This window comes from Ascidiella aspersa, chromosome 8 (genome assembly GCF_963924565.1).
Source record: "Ascidiella aspersa chromosome 8, kaAscAspe10.2, whole genome shotgun sequence".
Taxonomy (NCBI): domain Eukaryota; kingdom Metazoa; phylum Chordata; class Ascidiacea; order Phlebobranchia; family Ascidiidae; genus Ascidiella; species Ascidiella aspersa.
In genome coordinates, this window is record NC_139454.1 from 11,178,155 (window position 1) to 11,200,322 (window position 22,168).

Consider the following 22,168-nt stretch of genomic DNA (forward strand, 5'->3'; position numbering starts at 1 on the left):
GTTATAAGATAAAAATTGGCACGCCGGCATGTTCGAGTTGGACACCCTAATCCAACAGAGCCTAAAACTGTTCAACTTAAGGTGGAGAAGAAAACGCCCTTTTTAAGGCGCGGTGGCAAGACTGCTGCCGAAAAGTACGTACGACCCACAAATTTGCAGTTGAACGTAGAAGGATTTAGGGCCTATACTGCTAGCAAGATTAGCGTTGTTAAACTACTAGTCTATAACGGTCATTCTTGTTCAGGAAAAACACTGCGATAAAGAAAAAAAGCTATAGCTATTCCCAACGTTAAACTAGCTTGGTCAACCCGGAGCAATACGCTCGGCATAGCAACGTTAGTTTCACGAAACTCTTGGTCTCCTGTCGGCCAATCAACGCTCGAATCAGAAAATGAGTGGCTGTTTGTGGTTACAATATAATAAACGTATACAAACCTCTTCTCACACAATTAGCACTAACATCCATCCCAGTGTTCACACGTCCCCGACTTCAACCGCTAGCATACTGAATGGGGATATTATGCTACTAGAATATTCGGTGAGAACCTTGCTGCATGGGCATCTAACAACGACCTATAGTCATGCTCTACAATCCCAAATATGCTGCAAGTTTTATCGGGTCAAACCCTCATCTGGTTTTTGAGGGTGCTGAAATTTACAACTCGATCAGGACAGATGTTTGCTTGAGAAATTTTCAAAATCACAACATCGTCCATCGTTGATCACCACATCCGGAAATGTGAGTGTGCCCTCCGGGTCGGTAAAATGCTGGAATTTCCGTAAGACGATCTGGAATCGCTACAGCACCCTCATAAATGAAGTCACCAAAGAACTACTGCCTTTCACCAGCTCCAACGTTGACATGTCCTACCAAGTTTTCTGGAATGTCGCAATATCCTTGGTAAACAAATCATTCCTCGTGGCAGTCGAAATGGTTACGTATCATGCTGGGACAATGCCAAATGCCAACGACTATACACTTCCTTCTTAGAAGCATTGAATGGTTCTGCTACTGACAGTTGCGCTGGGAAGAGGCCGTCCAAACCAGTGACTTTATCTCACTCAACTAAGGTTAACTTAAACCCAATAACTAGCTTTGCAAAAGGTTCGACGTCAACAACGCGAAAAGATACAGTTTAAAAGCAACAAATAACCATTGTAAAAGATACGACCTCGCGACTGTTTATCTAACTCAAGCATCGTCTCTATTAGGGCAAACCATCCCAATGGTAGCGAGTAGCGACCCATCAGTGACCAATTTGGAAATATGCGACTAACTGGGCTTAATTTGTAAAAATTGTTCCTCATTAAACAAACCCAACGCGACTAGAATCTTAGTTGTGTATAATTTAAAGGGGAGAGACTGACCATCGTACTATCTGTTTCCTTTGATTGAAAACTAAACAAACGGCCACCACATTTAAAAGTGCGTATTGTCCGACAGCGATGTATTTAGTTTACAGCCGTACTGTATAACACGTTCGCAAGCAGTGCGATAAAATGTTTGAGTGTTATTTCAGTAGCGGCAGAACGTCGGACATTTGTGCAAGGAAAAAGTACGTGTCGTGTTGGGCCTAACGAGAGTACTACAAAAAATATAGAAAAAAACGCTCTTCGTCGCACAAGGTTTACATTGACTTTTTTTAGCAAGGAAATTTGCCGTTAACCCATGCCGACGCGTTTTTGACGCCAGGCGCTAACGTTGTGTGCAAAACGCGCCTAATGTGAAACAGCCTGAACGTTTCGACCCTCTTGTAAATTGTAATATTGCTGTGTTTTTTTGGTGCTTTTTATCTGCTGAAATTTAAGTTCGAGATCTCAATAAAAAAATAGTTTGGTAATTGACGTGTTCAACAGTGTGTGACGAATATAACATGAGTTTCAAGTTTTATTTTTCTCCCCATCCACGCTTAAAACAATGGCACAACAGAAAAGCAAATAACGTTACTGGATTCGGGAAGGATCTGCTGTAGACTGTGTGTATATTAAAAGCTAATTTAAACTTTACCGGGTGAAACTTACTACTTGTCTTTATACAAGTGAAATTTATTGCGCCTGTCGTGAGCTGTATTCTCCTTTTACCAAATTAAATCGACCTTTGAGCTAAAAGCTTCAGCTAACATTGGAAGTAGATTTGAGCAAATGGGTTTCATCTGAAACTAGGGGCTATGTCACGTTAAAATGATTCTTGAATTGATTTTTCAAGTAAATACAAAATAGAAGCTTTTATTTACTACTATGTTTGTTGGAGCGAATACTTGTTGATTGATTAACATTAATGTCCAACTATTAGAGATGCTAGAGTTAGGTAGTTTGTATCAAATTTTTTTTTTTAGGTCTGCTCTGCCTTCAAATAAAGTTTAGTTTCTAAAATTCTGGTTTGGGCCAAGGTCAACTTGTGATTTATTTAATTGTTATATTTGATTGCTATCAACATCAATATTTTCAAAAGCATTGATATATATTGAATGGATAATTCTTTAGAATACAACTGTTCTTTTGTTTATTTAGTTAATTTAGAGCATTCAAAATGGAAAATGATTTCTATGCAACCATTGAGAGAATAATAAAAGCAGAGTGTGGTGTTAAAGATTCTATTCGCCAGATTGTTGCCAAACTTGAGCAAAATTCAAGAAAGATGGAACAAAAGTTTCAACAGATACACCGCAACTGTGATGCCAGCATTGCAGTGGAAGTGAAAGAGATGTTTTGCCAAGTGAGGACAAGTTATTCTGAGCTGTCTGCCTTAGTGAAGCCTGATGAATATTTCAGATATTTAAGCATGTGGCAAAACATTACTGCAAAACTTTGCTACTTGGCTTGTTTCGTTGTATATTTGGAAAGTGGCAAATTGGCTTCCAAGGAGTTTGTTGCCGAAATTCTTGGCATATCTGCTGAAGCAAAAACGGGATTTCACATAGCTCTGGAAGATTATCTTTGTGGGATTCTGTTTCTAGCAACTGAGCTAAGTAGATGGTGTATGAATTGCGTTACAAATGGCAATAACAAAACTCCTTTTGAAATATTTTATTTTCTCGGTCAAATAGAAACTGGGTTTAAATTGTTGAACTTAAAAAATGATTTTTTGCGAAAACGTTATGATGGCCTAAAGTATGACATCAAAAGAGTGGAACAAGTTGTTTATGACTTGGAAATAAGAGGTCTAAAGCCATCCTAAGCTTTTGTTATATTTCCCCATTATTTTTTTGTTATGGTTTGTTATCCATTGATGACATATGTTTTGACCTTTTTTATTCATTGTCCTCAAGTTGATTATCCACAGTTCAGTGTATAATATGTGCATTTTTCTATCTTTCTGTCATTGTGAGACAATGTGTTTTTTATGTACATTTAACACCTAAAAAAATATGGTGTTTTTAATAACCCTATTTCAGTTATGAGAAACCTTTATCATTGAAAAAAGCAATTTAATCTTGTTTCCATCTAAATAAAACCTACTGCCACAGCACATAATTGACTAGGTAAAACAAGACCTTACGTTGCCTATAATAATCTAATCAATAAAATACACAGGATTGCATGGACCTCAAGGAATGCTAGATAGAAAATTAGGTTACGGTTGGCTCTAGAGCAGTGGTATTGTACTGTGCCTTGCCCTTGCGCGCCCTAAAGATATAAAAAAGGCGCGACCCAAAATTACTAGCCCTGAAGTGAATTTGCAGCATAGTCAACTCATCCCGTCCAGTCCATTTTTTTTTTTGAATAAAACAAGCTTAAATTCCGGCTAGGCAAAAGAAAGGATTCTCTCTTGTGTTTATTTTGACTAAAATTAGTGATTTTTTTTGCTTTGCGCGATTAGCACTTCGCCATTTACGTCATCTTTAAAATTTGTGTTGTCACCTCCTAACAAGTAGGTCCGCCACTGGTTGTGTAATCTAAGACAGGCTTGTCAACCTTCCTCGGAGTGGTACACCCTTTTTACGTTTTACTCAAAACTTGTTCACCCCAGTCCACACAATACACCGAATCTGTAGTAATCCTAATCGGAATAAGGAAGCAGGGCTGCAAGTATAGGAAATCTGTGGCATAGCTTTAATACAAATTTCATCAGTCATTTAATGCGAGCGTTGCTGTTGAATTTTTCAGTCAATTGGGCGAACCAAGGCAGCATCCTTGTTTCGAATCCGAATGCTCCTCTCATAAGCGTATCAACATCCTTGATAGAATTTCTTCGTTAATTTTAATTTCAACAAAAGCAGAAAAACTTTGCTCACAAAAGTATGTCTTGCGCTTGCGAACAAGGATGGAAATCGTCTTTTCACTGAAATTTCGGTATTTAGGAATGTTGATAAGCGATACCCAAAATTCAGTCTTATTTTTAAACTGTTTAAACCCTGTCTTTTGAACCAAGTATGATCTTAGTTTAACAAGTTCAATGGTTAAGTAGCCCAAGTAACTCTTCCAAATGCGGCCCGCGGAACCAAAAAATTTGGCCCGCGGTGTGCTTTGGTTTGTGACGCGCACCACAAAACATTCAGTTGCGTATTTGGCTGTATAATGTCGTTGGTATTAATACTATGGTTATGTTGGTATTAATACTACAGATTTTTCTTCTTTGGGTATTGTTGCTTTTTAGGTCTTATTGTGTGTTCCCATCTGTTAAACCCCTGTACACCCCATAAACGTAGTAGCCTACACCTTTAAAAAATTATGGTACACCCTGGGGCAGGGGCGGGTAACATACGGCCCGCGGGCCGGGTCCGCCCCGCGATTGGATTTTGAGCGGCCCGCAGACAGTTTCCGGTGTTACATGATAATGTGAATCGAACCACGTATGATATTAAAAGGACAGCAGCTAATTGCTCGTTAGATTGGAGTTTCCATTGTTTGCTTTTAAGTTGCATACTTTTGTCGTAATTACATTCACAATGACGACAGTTTCCTAGTCCTGGTGTAAAAACGCACGTTAAACTCACACAGTTCACACAAGTAGCAGCGAAGCACCTATGGCAACGAAGTACTTTCATGTAGCACGATGATGGAAGAAGCACGGTTTCTCAACAAGAAAGTGAACCGCTAACCACGAACATCAATGTATTCACAGAATAAATTAAACTGACCAATTATTTTTGCGACGCAGGTCCTATTCAATTAAAATTCAGTTTTTCACAGTATGTCGATTAGTCTAAGTTTCGCTAAACACGAATTTCAACAATAAGTTACTTAGCAAGGTACAGCACAGCTTACTTTTCAACCTTATTTAGCAAATGAACGGCAATTAACGTAGCAATTGAGAAAACAAAGCCAATTTAAAACCATTTTAACGTCGGGCTATTGATACGCAGGCTAGTAAACATTAAACAACAACATTAGTATAAGTTGAACGTTGGAATGTAATAACGGCTGTATTTATGGCCATTTTGTAGCGACGAATACACTTTGCTTTACAGGGGGCTTTGCATACTAAGATTAACGACAATTTATAAAAAATCTGTTTTTGCTACAATTCCAGCTGAAGCCTAATGTAAATTCACATTGCATTCAATTGGAACTATTGGACAAACTCGTTTCTAACGATCTGTTCTTTTTCTTAACCTGACTACCTGAGGACGACTCACGAAAATACGAATAGCAACCTGCGTCGCCTGCTTGCAATTTTATCGTTGTTATCAAATAATAAGCCATTGTTTCTTCCTTTTAAACAAATGCATTTTAACAGCAAAAATCAAGCTTTTTAATTTAATATTGTCTGGGAAAAAAATAGTTTTGAAATTTGAGACGTAAACTGTTTAGTTGTTAATCATTTTTTATCGATGGTTTATGTACATAACTGCTTGAAATGGAATAAGCGTACAGACTAATAATAAGCATTTGAAATTTCTGCATTTTCGTCGAAGAATAGATAAATACATTCTAAGTGTGTTTCGGCAAACTGCTCGCATCAAAGGCTGCAAAAAATACGATATGAAATCCTATTGCTTCCCCGTGAATATTAGATACCTTTCTTCAGCAAATATTAGTTTCGAAGCTTCATTGTATTCGACGGCAAATTCACACAATTAATAAAAAGCGCAAAGTTGATATGAATCGCAAGTGTTGAATATGCAAAAAATAATTTGATTCGTGATTGTTCACTCGAACGCTTGTCAAACAAAATTGTGGTAAAATAATTAATGAAACAAGCTACTTGCTTCTAAAATGAGTAAAATTGATAACAAAGAAATAAAAAGCAAAGTTGTCGTTTTGCCAAACTGATAATAACCAAAACATAGAATAGATTTGGTGTTTTACAACATTAGGCGGCAAAATGTTATGTAACAACAAACAAAAAATTATGTTAAAAACAAGACATAGAGTGGCACAAGGTTGAGCATAAGGAGGTTGGAAGCGGGGCTATGGTGCTGGATTTTTGGCGACAGAAGCTCTAAAAGAAATGGGATCAACAATGACCACACCAAAAAAACTTGCGCGTATGTAAAACGAGTACGTTTATATGAAAATAGTCACAACAAGCCCACGAATATACTGAATTAACAGCATATTTAAGCCTACGAATAGCTGGAAGAGTTGACGTACTAGGTGATGGAGGCTAGGGTTGCCACGACATTAAATATTGAAGAGTAGTTCCGAAGCTAAGCAATCCCTGACAGACCTTGCTTAAGGTTATTTAATAGATACAGAAACTTATGCGCACGTTTTCGTCGAAGTTGGCCCAGACGAGAGCGGTTAAAACGAACTTTTGAGGAAAAACATTAGGTTTGCTACTAGCCGATGGCAACCCTGCGTATTTAGTTGCTAAGTTTTAGCTACACTTTGCACCCTGGTCGCTAGCCAAGCTAGAACCAGGATAGTCAACAGGACGGGGGGCGCGGGCGGGGACAATGGCACCAAGTGGCACCTGGAACCTGACCTGGTGGGGCCCGAGCGCCCCTGCAACTGTCCCAGTGCTATGACCGCTAAGCGGCGCTGCAGCGCTCGTTCCGTACACCATTGTTTGAGCGCTGCCGGAGGCTTCACGTAGGGCTAGGCGCCGTCGAAACTGGTCCAAGGCCATGTCTGACATTGCCGCCGGGGAATTCCCAACACCCCCATTGCTCTCCCCTCGTCGGATCGGCGTCGGGATACCAAGCAACGCCAAGGTCTGTTCCACTGGACTTACCAGGCGTGGCGAGGCAGTGAAGCGAGGAGGCGTAACATGAGCGAGGTTGTCGATAAAGGATGTTGATTGGACAACGTTGGGTGGGCGTGGCGGCGGTGGCGGCCCGCGATAGGACAGGAACCGTGGCACGGCGTGCGGCTGGAACTGGGAGTAGGTCATTTGCGGAACCACGGAGGAAGATTGCGGAGTTTGGAATGTTCCGAGGCGATCCTTAACGGTGACTCGCTTCCGCGTGTTATCTGCGCAAAAGTAGCGTTGAGAGCATAAGAAAAAATTTCACGGACAAAATTTCCACTTTCAAAGCAATGCGTAATTTATGATAAAATTAAGCTTCAGCAAGCAACTAAAAAAAATATCAGCTGCCGAACCGAAACAAACAAATCACACTCCTAGGCTGTTTCATTATGTACTGTGGACATGTCGATCAGTGCTTCCCAACCAGTGGGCCGCGACCCACCCCAAGCTATTTGAGGTGGGTCGCGAAACATTTCTAAATATTACCGTTTTTTGTTGGTTCGGGAAATTATTGCATTATCTCTACTTAACCATGATGCAACAATGTAACAATTAGATGTCTTGTGTCGCATTACCTATTTCAGAGCGTATTGCACGTGTACACATTGTTATTTTTCTCATTGATTTGTTTTTCATTCGTTTAGTCATATCTTATTGTGGGTCGCACAATAAAACGTGCATTAAAAGTGGGTCGCGAACTGAAAAAGGTTGGGAAGCACTGACGTAGACCCTATTTAACAACCTGTTACAAACGGCAGGAGTGTGAATGCAAACTAAACAAAGAAAAGACCAAATTTAAGAAAAGCCGCGAAAGAAAAGGGAGAAATCCACATAGCTAGTAATGACACACCCAAAAAATTTCCATCCCCTCTTTGACCTGGAAGGCATGGTAGAAAGTCCCGTAAGTTATGTTTATTCGGTGGGAAACACCGAGCTACCACACAAGGAAACCCAAGGTTCTGTTTATTATAATAATAATATTGAATCTAACGCAACTGGATCAAGTTTAGTATTTACTTTCCAGTTCTGTTCAAAGAGAAAATCCTACGGGGGCAAGTCGCTTTCATAAGTTTCCACCTAGCTTGTTGGTGGCACAGAAACTTTCCATCACGTAGTACTGTAGAGGTGTATGTAAACACGAGTACAACATTAAACAAACTTTCCGGTTCTTTGAGAGTATTTCCTATTTTTTGGTACTAAATAACATAACTATACTTTCCAAGGTGGGTACTTTGACCAGAAGTCAACTATGACAACAATTTGGCTAAAGGTGCTGTCAAGGCCGAAAGTGGAACATGTGTTTGAGATATAGTAAAATGCGTCGATAAGTATTTAAATCTAAACACTACTTTAGAGCTAAAATTTTTTTAAATTGAGTTGTGTGTATATTTGAAGAAAAAAATTTACACTGTGTAACAAAGCAAACATTGCATTCTGAAAGAATAAAATAGAGCCCTTTCTTTCTTTGTATGGCCGACCAAAAAGCTAGAAACGCGCACTAGGCAGAGTATTTGGTAAATTCCCATTACGTCACGCCGAACCTTTGATTGCGATACAACTATTAAAATGGATTTGAACTACTACACAATAGATAGAATACAACATTAAAATATCTTAGCATTTTGATTGTTTGGCGTGATTTCCAAACCAATCGACGCATTCAAACTATTTATAGTTGTACATATTATTTACTTATTTGGAGACAACGTTACGTCGCCGAACATTGGAAATCACCGGGACTAGAAAAAGAAACAAGCCGGCGTCCTCTCATTTCAAAACGTTTCAATTGACGGAAAGCGGGAACTTTGGGAAAACCCCGGCATTCCAGGAACGCTTCTCCTATCACGTTTAACCACCGAGAGACGTTTGGTATCGGTTCCCGTACAAAATCGCTCGGCATGTTTTTCTGCGACCCTTAGAAACGAAGAACGATTTTGAATGAACATAAGCTGAACCCTTTACCTTAAATAAATCAGAAGGAAAGCTGGTCTAAACTGTTGTGGTAAACAGTTTTAATGAAGTTGTTTTATTTCCCAGTTTTCAATACGCAAAAAAATGGCTGCCTTTTCGCAGTTACTTTGCGAAATATTGAAAATGGAACAAAGTTTAGTGGCCTTGAGACTTGCCTACAGTGTCTAAGCCTTTTGATCAAAGTGACCTAAAAACTTTCATTCAGCTGGTCAAGGCTCTCAGTAACCTGTTGGTCAAGGTCATGCTTGCCCCCAATCCGTTTGGTATCGGTTCCCGTACAAAGACGTTTGGTATCGGTTCCCGTACAAAATCGCTCGGCATGTTTTTCTGCCACCCTTAGAAACGAAGAACGATTTTGGATGAACATAAGCTGAACCCTATTGGCCAACGAAGTTATGCCGTTAAAGATATGCGTATTTGTGGTGCAATAACTGTAGCTGTTGTTGATTAGCTCCTAGACATAAGCCCATTAAGTGTTTTCCAACATAAAATTGCCTATACAGTAATACGCAACCACCATACTGAATTAGCACATGTACTTGCTTTAATGTTGTAATGACTTAATATAAGACTTTACCTTAAATAAATCAGAAGGAAAGCTGGTCTAAACTGTTGTGGTAAACAGTTTTAATGAAGTTGTTTTATATCCCAGTTTTAAATACGCAAAAAAATGGCTGCCTTTTCGCAGTTGCTTTGCGAAATATTGAAAATGGAACAAAGTTTAGTGGCCTTGAAAATGGAACAAGTTTAGTGGCCTTGAGACTTGCCTACAGTGTCTAAGCCTTTTGATCAAAGTGACCTAAAAACTTTCACTCAACTGGTCAAGGCTCTCAGTAACCTGTTGGTCAAGGTCATGCTTGCCCCCAATCCCTTCTTGCCTTTATAGCTACAGTTCAGAAATGATACCAAAATCTTCACAAAACAGTATTCTGGATATTGACATCAACCAAAAGCCTCACGAATTGCCCAGCGATGACCGAAAGTAACCTCACCTTGGATTGGCTGCTTCCTCTTCCTTCCGCGCCCCTTGAGGTCATCACCCTGGTCGCTCGTCCGCATTTCCTCAAGTTGTTCGCGAACGGTCTTCTTCACTCGGGCTCCCATGTAGCACTTACGAAGCTGCGAAACTGCGCGAAAAGATTAGTTTCACGTTACCTTTAACCATCAGTAAAAAATAGCATCGATGTACAACAAACCATTGCGGACTACTTTAGTGACATTTAAAATTTGTGTTTTTTTGATTTAATATATTTGTTTGGGTTTGTGGTTGGCTCGCCGGTAAGATACGGAACCTTAATTAAAGTCAAAACGAAAGCGTCAATTAGAACGCCCTTCTATTGAATAAACTATTATAAGTTAAACAACTTAACTCGAGCCCCAAATAACCAATATTGATTTCATTTGCAAGGATTTCCCAGCAAGGAAACAACTTCTTAAAAACTTTTTTTTTTAGAAACAATGACTGCAACTCTGGTGGAAGTTGGCAGACAATAAAATAGAAAAACAAATTAAGACCAAAAAGAAGTTGAATTAAAACGCTTCACAACTTTTACAAAAAACTTGTTTTCGAATTTTAAAAAGTCATTTGTTTAAACCTACCTATTAATTTAAAGCAGCAGATAAATCTAGGAAATATTATCGGTTACGTAAATGCAATCTTGGTGAAATAAATTATTTCGTAATACGCCTTTAATTTCATTCAATCTCTTTCTGTCAGGCATGACTGCGCATTTATCGCGCACCCTGTGATATGTGAAACGCGCCAATAAAACCACCCAAGCAAAGGTAGTGCTAGTGGTAGACACACTGTGTAACTTACCGTGCCCTTTGTACAGAGAGACAGCCCTTTTGTACAGAGAGAAAGAGATTAGGAAAACTGGGGGATGTATGTGAGAGTGGCAAAGGCGGAACAAAGGGGGAAATGTTCACCTAAACTAAACTATATTTTTTGCCTTCTTTCGATTGGTTTTCAGCTGCATTTGCGCACAAGTTCGCTCGAGAATAACACGTATTTTGCAGAATAAATTATAAAAGACTCTTTGATTAGGACGGAAAAGTCCAACGAGTATTTGGGTGTTTTCCAGATCAGTTGATTTATGACGTCACGTTATAAATTAACTTGTGCCGTCATCTCTGAACATGATATGCCACCCCCTAACAAAAATCTTGATCCGCCCCTGGTAAGGAGCAAGAAAAGAGAACACAATCACAATAGTGAGCAGCGGCAGCCGCCTTTGCTGATCTGTACAGTGTTACTAGTACAGCACGAGGTTTGGCAAAACAGCAACAACCAGTAGCAAGCGCGAAGTAATACTGAAATACAATTTACAGCTAGATCTGCTAATTCTCCTCAACTTTTGGTTGCATTTAGTATGGAAAACACCGAGTTTTAATTAAGAGGGCAGTTATTACATAATGATCTGTTGCGAACAAAATAGACCATTACATACGGTTATTCAGATTTGCTAACACAAAAATACAATTTATCGTTTTCAGCGACGAGTTTAGGAAGGCGCTTGTTTTGCGGCAAAAAGGAACATTCTAAAACCTGAAAAGAGCAGATTTTGTTTCAGCCGTCGAGTCAGCAGTATTGTGACGTAACGCGCGCCGTTAGTCAACAACAATCGAACGGGCGCGAGCTTTTCGCGGCTCCTCAAAACTAGTATGCAAATGAGTGAAGGTCGGACGAGCCGCCGTCAATGGCTGGTGGTATGTAGAAGGAAGCGACGCGCAAATAGCTGCTTCTTGCCTTGCTGGAATGCTCTTATCGCAACAAGACTCGAGTCGCAGACTGTATCTGTTCACTTGAAAACCAACTGAGTGGCTGTTTTTTGGCCATTCCTAAACTTGCTGGTGTTTCTTTGCCTCCCTCAATTTGCTTAAACCATGAGTTAGAAAAATTGTGCAAAAAACCTAATTGAGTGGTCGCGTGGGTTGAAAAGCATTTATGAACCAAAAAGGGAACCAACGCTCAATGTAACAGAGTTTGATGCAGAACGAACGAATGAGAATGAATACTGGAAATACGGCAAGTGCTAGACGGTAAGGTTTGCAAAAAAGTCACATTTACATGGTGGCACAGGAACTAATTTAGAGGGTTGCTGGTTGCGTTTATTAGTTTACGAACCTCCCGTACGTTGTAGTAAGGTGTGCTTACGGGTCATTTTGCGCACGGTGTTTCTTTTTAATGCAAAGGCGTAAGTGAGAAAAAGTTTTAGCACCAATCATCGCAATTCAAGATTTACCCAACAACATGTATATAATGTTGCGATTGGCCTATTTAAAAACAGGCGCCACGAGCACCGGCTACCAGAGAGCAGCACAAACCAATTCGAAGAAATGCGCCTAGTCAATCATTCACATTTTCCTAAGAACTGCTCCTCGATCGGCTCGCTCGCACTCTGTGATGTCACAATAGAAGAGTGCCTGTTGGCGGGAGGAGCAGAAAAGTGGGAGCAAGGCGCGTACTATCGAAACTCCAAACGTCACACCGAAACTCTGGCGAGTGAAAAACTGGGGCCAAAAGCAAGGTGACAGTCGCGTTTCGTCGAGCGAGTCGTAAGGTTTGAAAGTAACAGCTGCCCTATTTGACAAAAAGGCAGAAAATTAGTTCAGATTTGGCCTTTGAACTTGTGAAGACTAGTAGACCTATAAGTTTCCAGTTAATGGCTTATTTAGTTACGCAGAAGATTACGCGAAATGCTGCAGAATATCTTGTAGGGATGTCGAAAACGTATTAAGAGATAGTTGAAACGTTCAAAGTGTTAACTACTTTAGCATGTACTTATATTACTCGTACCTTTGTAGAGCATTTCGAGATTAGCATGGTTAAACGCCAAATCTTACTATATTTTTGCAATATCGCACAGGAATGTTAAAACAGGTTAACGCGGAAATTTTTTGCAACAGGATAATGCTGGTAAACTATTCACCAGACTATTACGGGAATTCGCACATAACAACAAAAACGATGCGTTTTGTGGTAGTTTAGAAGCCAGCATAGTCATTAACAAGGTTATAAAAGCAGAAAACAAGAAAAAACTTTCCTCGCTATTAACAAAAATAAAATATAGATATCAGAAATAATATGAAGTACAAGAGGGTAATATTTAGTTTAAACATTAACCTAAAAGTAGACTGAAAAAGATGCACTGAACGCAGTCTTAGTCAGGAAGTTTAACGGTTTGCCCCCTAGTGTAACGAATCTGAGGTAAATAGAAATGTAAAAAAACAGGACAGATCGTGAAAAGCGGTTAATTGTTTGCCTTGTAAATGGGAGATAAAGGTCTTTTTGTGGTTGGCGGTGTCCAATAGACCCGAGATTGTTTTTTGTGGGTGAGAGATTGCGTTGCTATGAAAGCTTCCGCCAATCGGATCTAGCAACGGAAGAGATGCTTCCCACCATTATTCTTTAGTTTGCTTTTACAAGGCGGCAGACGCCGAAGGAAAAAAACGAGTCACTCGATGGCACCTAATTTAGGGAAACGCAAAAAAGTTATTTATAGTCATGGCCACCAAAACATAACGTAAAGGTTTAAAAACGATAAAATAACATTTTGGGTTTCATGGTAATACGCTTGTGCTGAGGCTATGCGGAGGTTAGGCTGCAGCAGGTGCTAGTAGCTTAACGCTGGCGCTCGCCAACTACCAGTCGTTCGTACGGTTCGCCATTTTGTTTTTTATCGAGCCACTAACGAAAAATCAATGAGTTGATACGAATTAAAGCAATGTGCTTGCAGCTTCAAAGGCTTGTAAGTTTCAGGCAATATGTACACGGCGGATAGTTCCTGCAACGAAACAATTTCCATTAAATTAACGATCAAATTTAATTTAAACGCCAAAAAAGTTTGTTTTTTGGTAAAAACAAAAATACATTTCGGGTAGTTAAGGGGAAAATAAATGGATATGCGTCGGGTTGATAAACTGGATATATGACCGCTGGTCAGTTTTGAAGGTTTTAAAGTAAATTGGTTTATAAAGTAGTTCAGAACATAGCATATATGCGTTTAAAGGGAAAATTGAGTCTCAACTAATTGAATAACTTTGTTTTTAATAGATTGTGGTATTTCGTCATTCCCTGAGATTTACTGAGTTGCTAAAATTGAGATTGCAGCAGTTAGCGCAAATCATTGTCAGTTTGGCAGCCATTTGACTACCTGGAAATTCAACCAAACGGGCCGTAACGGACGAAATAAGGGTTTAAGGACGCAGCCTGATACGGTTAGTAGAATTTTTTTGTTTTTGTATGCTTTTACATTAGTAGCCTGATTAAATTATAACAAAAGCTGCTTTGTTAGTATTTGGATTCTGTTAGTTCTCTGTTCGTGCTTATGTAGTTGAGTTCGCAATGTAAAATACAAAATACAGCGACACAATTCAACACATTTTGTATTACTTTACTACAGTTAGATAAAAAAATAACCTTTAATAAGTATTTTAGAACGTATTTTGTCCTGTGCAGATAATTAATCGAAAAACTTCGGAAAACCTTTTTTATAACACAAATTTATAATTATTAGGTCGCAGGAAATGTGCCCGACTAAAAAATGGTTTTATTTGTGTAGTATATAACGTAGTAGTTATCGTAATGTAACCATCTTTTTTTTGTACCGTTTAATTGTTTCAGTGGTGGTTGCTCAGTAACTGTTTTTAGTTGAGAACTGATGTAGGGATTAATTGATCGAGATTCTGCACACGTTTTAATTTGAAGGGGTTTATGGTCAACTGCAGGTTACCAAGTTGTGTTATTGTTTGCGCTGAATGCGTTATTTTCATGCACGTGTATAAATTGCACAGCAGGCCGCTTTTGTCCAAGATGGTTGAAAAGTTTGTAACTATTTTTTCTAATTATTCTCTAATAACTAATAAAACTAACGTGTGGAAACATTGTAAGACCAAATGATTGCCGATAAACAGCTGGTCCTCAGTTATAAAAAGCACTAATTAAATAACAAGCAAATATGCTTAAACAAGACCAACACGATTAGCGAAACGCTGTACGGTAGTTTTAAACGAACCCTGGTTTATATTATTCTAATTTTTGCCCCTAGAATTGATACTTTAGTTTTGCCCTTATTTTTGCCCCTCAAACACGCGGCAGCCGCGCTGCAAAACCACGTGGCGACTTGGCACAGATTATGATAACGTAGTGAAGCGGACGCCAGATGTTCGGCATTTCGACCACGTGCAGTCAAGTACCTCATGCAAAGTTGGATAAATTGCGGCATAACGTCGAAGGTTTTGCGCCCGTTTCAACATTTTGAAAAGCATATGTGACATGTTTGGGTCATCTTTTGACATGCTTGGAAATGCTTTTGTGCCTGCTGGTATAGATGGCGATGCTTTCAATGATTAAAGATGCTGTCTTTAAACACTAAATAGCAAAGTGTGGCACCGGCCTTTTTAATGGTTTAATTTTGTTGTTTAACTAAAACTTTTTTCCACATCATAGCATTTGATTTGTGCAAAAAAGATTGATGTACTCTATAGTTTTGTGTTTTGAAAAAAATGCTCAATTAATACTTCAATTTTCTATCTAAGTGAAAAATTTGCGCAAGGCTTGTTTTGTTCTTTTTTGGGGGAGTTTATGAAAAAAGAAAATTTGAAAAACAAACGCCCTTTATTACGTAAATTAAATATTTCGTATATCACGATAACAAGGTACGATTTTTTGTTAACAGCAGTGGAGTCTAACTAGATTGCTTATATCCATGAAATTATTAAAACAAAAACTAAAAAAAAAGAAAAACAACAACACCGGTCTCCTATTTGATTGCGAACATTACTTGCAGTAGCCTAAAGGATTCACGTGGTAACTGTTTTTTGGGACTAGCTGTTTTGGGTGATCCGCCAAGTCGCGCTGGATTGCAATTGTTTAATTTGAAACTTTATGTAGCACGTCGGGATGTGTTAAAAAAAGGCAGTTTTTTTTTCAATTTGTATGTTGTATTTATTTCTTTTTTACTATTTTTTATTGCCCTGTGCGCTTTTGCGTAATTACTTTCTAGGTGTTGTTTTTGAGTATAGCACATTCTGAAATTTATTGATTGTTTGAATGCGCAAAAGGCTTGCTTGTGTCCGTGGTCGAATGTTACAAGAAAGCGTATTCCCCCAAAGCGTGATTTAAACAAAGCGCTAGAGGGCAGGTTATAAGCGCGTTATAGACCATTGCTCCAGATCCAATGCTATAGCGATGTTGGCAATAAAAGGCGAAACATTGCACTTCAAAATTATAAAAAGGCGTTTTATACTTCGAACGTGTAATCGGCAATTACTACTTCGAAACGTGTGTATTGACTTTAACCTTGCAGTGTACTGTACTGCTTAACCTTTACTTCAGTTCTATGATGTTTCAACGAGTAAATAGGAAATAAAGCGTTTAAAACCACACAAAAATAGATTTAATTGTATCTCAGTAACAATGAGGCAACAGCATAACTACATTGACTCTTTAGAAATTGCGCCATCCGAATTTTATGGTATTTTAATTACAAATTTCCTGAAAGTTGGTTGAGCGCATAGGGGCGTCGTCAGTTTTTCGTGCGCCATACTTGCTAAAAAAAAAGTTGCACCGTCGTTAAACCACGTGTTTTCTGCCCAGTCACGGCACATAAAGGTCAAACTTTGTAATCGGATTGACAGAAAATAGAACGTCAAAGCATAATTTAATTTAAACTGGCACTTATATCTGCTTGAAAGGACTAACTTTAAATTTCCCGCTTGCAAGAGGGTTTTACCTCTTTTTAGTATTTGTCTTGTGGTCTTATTTTTTTAGTATTCTATATTGCAACATATTACCGGATAATTTAAAAAAATACAAGGTTTTAAACAGATTCATCATTGGAAGTGTACAAATTGCTGACGACTTTGTACGTTTGCATGTCACTTGTACATAAATAACGCATACGACCGTTAGATTTATGTTGTCGCTTTGCCGAACGTTTGGCCGAGACAATACAAACACTTGAAATTTAATTTCGGAAAGTCGGCCGGTAGAAGTTTTTATGTTCGCAAATGTACTATAGGATTATTTATAAAAGGCAATCCTGTGCTTCTAAAAATACTATGTGCCGAACAGTAATTCGTTAAAATACACTTTTTAAATGAGCAAAACTTTTGCCATATGTTGATGTGTTAAAATATAATATTTGATATTGTAGATTGTTTAGAAGCTATTATAAAAAGTATTTATTTAATTGCCTTGGAATGCTTCTAATAACTACTGAGATAGTTAGAAATAATACTAATAAGATAAGAAGAATTTCTTTAATTTATTTTTTTGTTTCAAAAGTTTACTTTGCCTCTTTAAAAAAAAAAACGATGTATGCCAAACTCTCCGAACCAAAATGCAGTATAACGTTTTTTTGCTTCATATATGCACAGACCACTACTAGACAGGCGTTAGTAGGGGAAAATGGGCATTGACTATGGTATTTTTCAAACTTTACGATAGGCAATTTACAATAAAAAGTCATAAGTGTGGCTTGTGGGTAGGGTCACTAATCTGCGAAAATGATCAAGGATAGTAGCTATTTTATCAAATACGGCTATAATTAAGGTGTTTAAAATCACGATCCTTTCATACTTTCGCACAGCAAAGTTAAGGCGAAAGCTTTTGACATGGGGATTCGCTTATGAAATCCGGGCGATAAAATTAGGAATACTATTTTTTAGAGAAATAAAAAAAAACAAGTTTACAATTTGCAATGTTATGGCCCTATTCTAAAGTAACCACCCTGTTCAAAAATATGAATGTTTCCAACCCCAAGAAATGAAACTGGATCCATAGTGCATATTACGTCAGGTCCAAAACTGACACGAAATAGGAATTTTCTGTTTTGTAGTTACTCCAGAATTCACTGCCCAATACGTTTATTTGATAAACAGTTTGCGATTGGGACGAAAAATGGGTGAGTGACTTGGCGTTAGTTTTCGTTCAGCACTTATTTTATAGCTAGCGGTTTTACGTTTTTCAAAGCTTGGCAAAAAAACATGAAGAATAGGAGCCGCTACGTCAAAAAAAGTAATTAGTTTGTGTATTGTAAGAGCATGGCCACGCAACTTTAATAATGTAAAAAAAACATCTAAAATTGTTTTCGGTGGTTTTCCTAGTTTTATTTTTATTTTTCTTATACATACTTATAATCACTCTTGGCAGTTAATAAACACCATTTTTACCTGCAAAAGTTTAATTAACGTTACGAATGTTATGTTTATATTTTAACAACTATGGAAAATTGTTAATAGAAATGATCGCTGATTTATTTACCAGTCGCGTTTACCGCTCGGCGGCCATTTTAATTTTTGTCGCTCAGTGAACAATTCGAATCCCTGTTGTGTATCGTCGTTTCTTTTCAAACATTTCAACTAAATCGAGCGGTACAAGAAAAAAAAATTATGCCATATATGTATTTATAAATAATTAACTTTATTTTATTTGTTTATTCTCCTTAGTAAGTTAATTTTATACGATATATTTTTTTTGTTCGCATTTCGCAACATACAGGACATTGTTTAAAAATATTAACCTTAAGAACAATAAATTGCTTTGGTATTTTATTTTATTTTTGTTTTGTTTTTTTGTCGGCATTTATTTAGGCGTACGATTCTAATTTAGTGACAGCAATGGAGCAAGGCTGATTTAAATTGTAGAAGCCATTTACTTGGAGCGCGGTCCCACTTAGAAGTTGTTTGCTATGCGTGGTTTTATTTAGCTAAACGTTAGTTTGGCAATAGAAGTTGTTTATTATGTCACAACAACTATAATTGTATGATGATGAGTTGTACGTTGCTAGGTGTAAACTCATCGCCATTCCGGGAAATAATTTTACACAGCACAACATATTCGAAAGTGTGTTTGGACTAAACAAAAATTGTCCAGTGTGTTTATTAAGCGTTCTGTCATATTCTGGCCACTTGAACTGAATATAAAAAAAGAAAAATCAAGAATAATAATCACCGAAGGGAATAGATTTAGTGATTGAATAAAATAATGTGTGTCACGGCAAAAAAGTAGTTCAAAGAGATAAAAAGGGATATATTAGTTTGGCTAAATATTTTTGATCGGAGAGTCCTCCGCTAATATATTTTATTATTTTTTTCGTATAATAAGGTATCGGAAAAGTTATTTCGCTAAAAATATCTGAATTACCAGAATGGCAGAATAAGCTTAATCTTGTTAGACATACTTTCTAGCAGTTGTAAAGCGAACAAAAAAAATTAATTCGCGGATTATTTTTTTAAATCTCGCCTCAAGATTTCCGCCCCGATTTTTAGGTAATTTTTGTTAAAAATAGTACACATAAGTATTAAAAAATTGTTTATAACGTTTTCTAGCTAGATTTTTCAAGTTATATGTTTTATAGCGGTTTGTTACGTGTTACGTGTGCCTTGGCTTAGATTATTTAGGCCGCAAAAATGCGAAAAAACGCTTAAAAAATTATTTCGCCAAAATAACACAGGTACAGATTACTAACATTTATTTCTTAATTTTACTTGTTTGTATCACAAAATCCATCAATGTAGCACATTTTTTTAACAATGATTACAAAAACACAGGTCAGGAAATTATAACACCTGAAGCATTTTATTGCCGCAATTGACAATAGATTAGTAACGACACCGTTGCGTGTGGCGCACTGTAAAAATAAAGCGACGCATACGGGGTTGTAACACACATTTTAAGAACCACTATATCAGAGGTTCTCACCTAAGGGGGGGGGAGGGGGGTAATCATCCCTAGGGTGGAATTTTGAATTTGCTAGAGTCGGATTTGACTTCTGTGTAACATTCGTATTTTTGTGTTTGTTTACCGTCGGTGGCCTTATTGGTGTAAGAACGATAAACTGCCCAATCTGTTCTGTCTGTTCTGCTAAAATCTGTTCTGCAGGTCATATAACCTGCTAAATGAGGTAGTAAAATTATGGTTGAAAACGCCAAGCTATAGGCATCGCTAGATTATATGCAACAATACAAATTTAAACCAAATAAAGCACATTTTAGTTGGGGGTATAATTCGCGTTCACTACATATTGGAGTAAGTTATAATTAGAGCCCACTTCAAAATATAAAACAGTACAGGTCTTTTTCGCAAGCGAGACAAAAAATATAATTCAAGTGAACAAATTCCTTAGCATACATTGTTTTTATTACAATGTCATTCATCTAAGTTGACGAGTAATAATTTGGTACTAGTATAGCGGCTCAAAAGTTTGCACTTTTGAAGAGGTTATACTCTTTTTTGCATCGTCTTATTTATTGGTACATTTACAGGTGCTATTTTTCTTAGATGGGGGATTGATTTTAAATATCGGTTAAAGGGGCCAACGGGATAAAAAAAAAGGTTGAGAAGCGCTGTTATGGAAAAACTGATAAAATACTTGTAATTAATCGATGTATCCAGTGTTATAAGAGAGGTGTATTGTATTCGTCTTGAGTCAAAAGCAGTGAGTCGAACCGTTCGACTTCTCCGAGAATTTTTTCGGAATTCTGTTCAGTTCTGGGTCGACTAAATTTATTATAAAACCGTTTTATAAAGTTATAATATGCGTTACAGCTAAAATTGTGGGCCAATAAATGTGGGAAAAACGACGATTTACGTATTAAATATTCATTTTTTCATAAAAGTTCTAACATGGCAACTTGACTCTATTGTAAAATAGAAATTATGACGTCATGCTGAAGTTTTTTGGCCAGGTTCGGGTTCAGTTAAAGTTGAGGTTCTTTCAAATTATTCGGTTCAGTTCCATTCCGGCTGCTTAAAAATAGCAAAAGGTAGCCCAGCTATGCCACCTTACGTTAAAAAACAGCGACAGAAAAATACTTTTATATTTTAGGGGGCGTTACTGTGGCATTCACGCAGGCTAGGCAATTTTGGGTAAAAAAAAATGTCGCGCCGAAAACTAATTACGCACTACTTTATCATATTTGATGGATACTATTTATTAATAACGATTGCTATGACTCGACCGGAGCTTAGGGAAACCCTACGCTTCTACTCTGCTAAACTAAGTTAACGGTATCGTTCAGTCTCGTTTTTAAAATCAATTTTTTTTTTTCGTAATCTTTGACCAGCTATTTTTACCCGAGTTTCCCAAGCATAAATTGGTACATCTATTAAATTGTTCTTGTGTAACTTCTGTTAAGCCAAAATAAACGTCGTGCATAATTCCTAACTGAGTTGCGCTTTTGATAAAAGCTTGAGGGTGGCGGAATATTAAAAACATACTATAAAGTTTGAGAAGTACAAGTTAATGAGCGCCATTTCCCTGGCTTGCTTGATGGCGGAAATCCTCCTTTTACCCGTTGGCCCCAATTAAAAAGGCATTACGGTAGTATTTTTAAAGGCGTCCGGAAAAACAGACTTTAGTTTCGAATTGAGGGGCTTCCATTTCGCTCAAGAGTTAACAGAAATATCGATTGTATGCAAATAAGGCCTTTATAATTTTATAAGGACGAAGGTTTGTTTGTGGTATTGGAATACAACGGCTGTGTCTCACCTATTGAGCTGCTCTATTTGTAATAAAAAAGGAACTATTCTTTGTTCTGGTTGTAGCAATCGTTGTCAGTGTTTAAACGAACTTTTGGGAAGGCTGTGGTTTTGTTTCACATATTTGTAATATTTTTTGGAGGAAATTAGTTACATGTGATAAGTGGTGCATAAACTTTTTTTATTTTGACGATAAGGCAAGCATGGGTGGTATATGTTAATAAGGTAGTAAACATTGTTAAACGTAGTATGTATAAAAAGCGACACCGGAGAAAAGTGATTTTGCACTTTCGTAACAAAAAGGGTAAATAAAAAAAACCTTCGCCCCGTCGAATTATTAATTTTAATTTACATTGATCTGTTTTCGACAACCAAACCAATTAAAAATTTTGAACTAAGTGTAATTAAAAATTAGTAAAATACTGCCATCAGCGCTGCGTGTATAGTACAGATAAACAATACGACATAGCAAAAAAGGTAAAAAATTGGCAGCTTGACAAAAACATTTTTTTTAGCCTACAATACATCGCAAATAGCAAAACGATTTTTTTCCAAACAATATATTTGCAATCTGT

The 22,168-nt window shown here is 37.6% G+C and overlaps 2 protein-coding genes across 2 annotated transcripts in view; one reads left to right on the forward strand and one right to left on the reverse strand.

The window, feature by feature from the left end:
- The first annotated feature begins 2,516 nt into the window (after positions 1-2,516).
- On the forward strand, positions 2,517-3,606 carry LOC146136091 (translin-like). Its single transcript, XM_083395790.1, has one exon. The coding sequence runs from the start codon at positions 2,531-2,533 to the stop codon at positions 3,176-3,178; it is 648 nt and encodes a 215-aa protein (XP_083251916.1). The 5' UTR covers positions 2,517-2,530; the 3' UTR covers positions 3,179-3,606.
- Positions 3,607-5,967: 2,361 nt separating this feature from the next.
- The window catches only part of LOC146136092 (uncharacterized), a 34,654-nt gene continuing 18,453 nt past the window's right edge, over positions 5,968-22,168 (reverse strand). Inside the window, exons 13-14 of the mRNA XM_083395847.1 lie at positions 10,099-10,233; positions 5,968-7,359 (exon numbers count right to left, since the gene is read on the reverse strand). Of these exons, the coding sequence (XP_083251973.1) occupies positions 6,764-7,359; positions 10,099-10,233 (731 nt within the window). The 3' untranslated portion in view covers positions 5,968-6,763. The remainder of the gene's footprint in view (positions 7,360-10,098; positions 10,234-22,168) is intronic.

What these genes read in the sequence shown, in the direction of transcription:
- LOC146136091 (XM_083395790.1), top strand. Translation starts at nt 2,531, where the DNA reads ATGGAAAATGATTTCTATGCAACCATTGAGAGAATAATAAAAGCAGAG.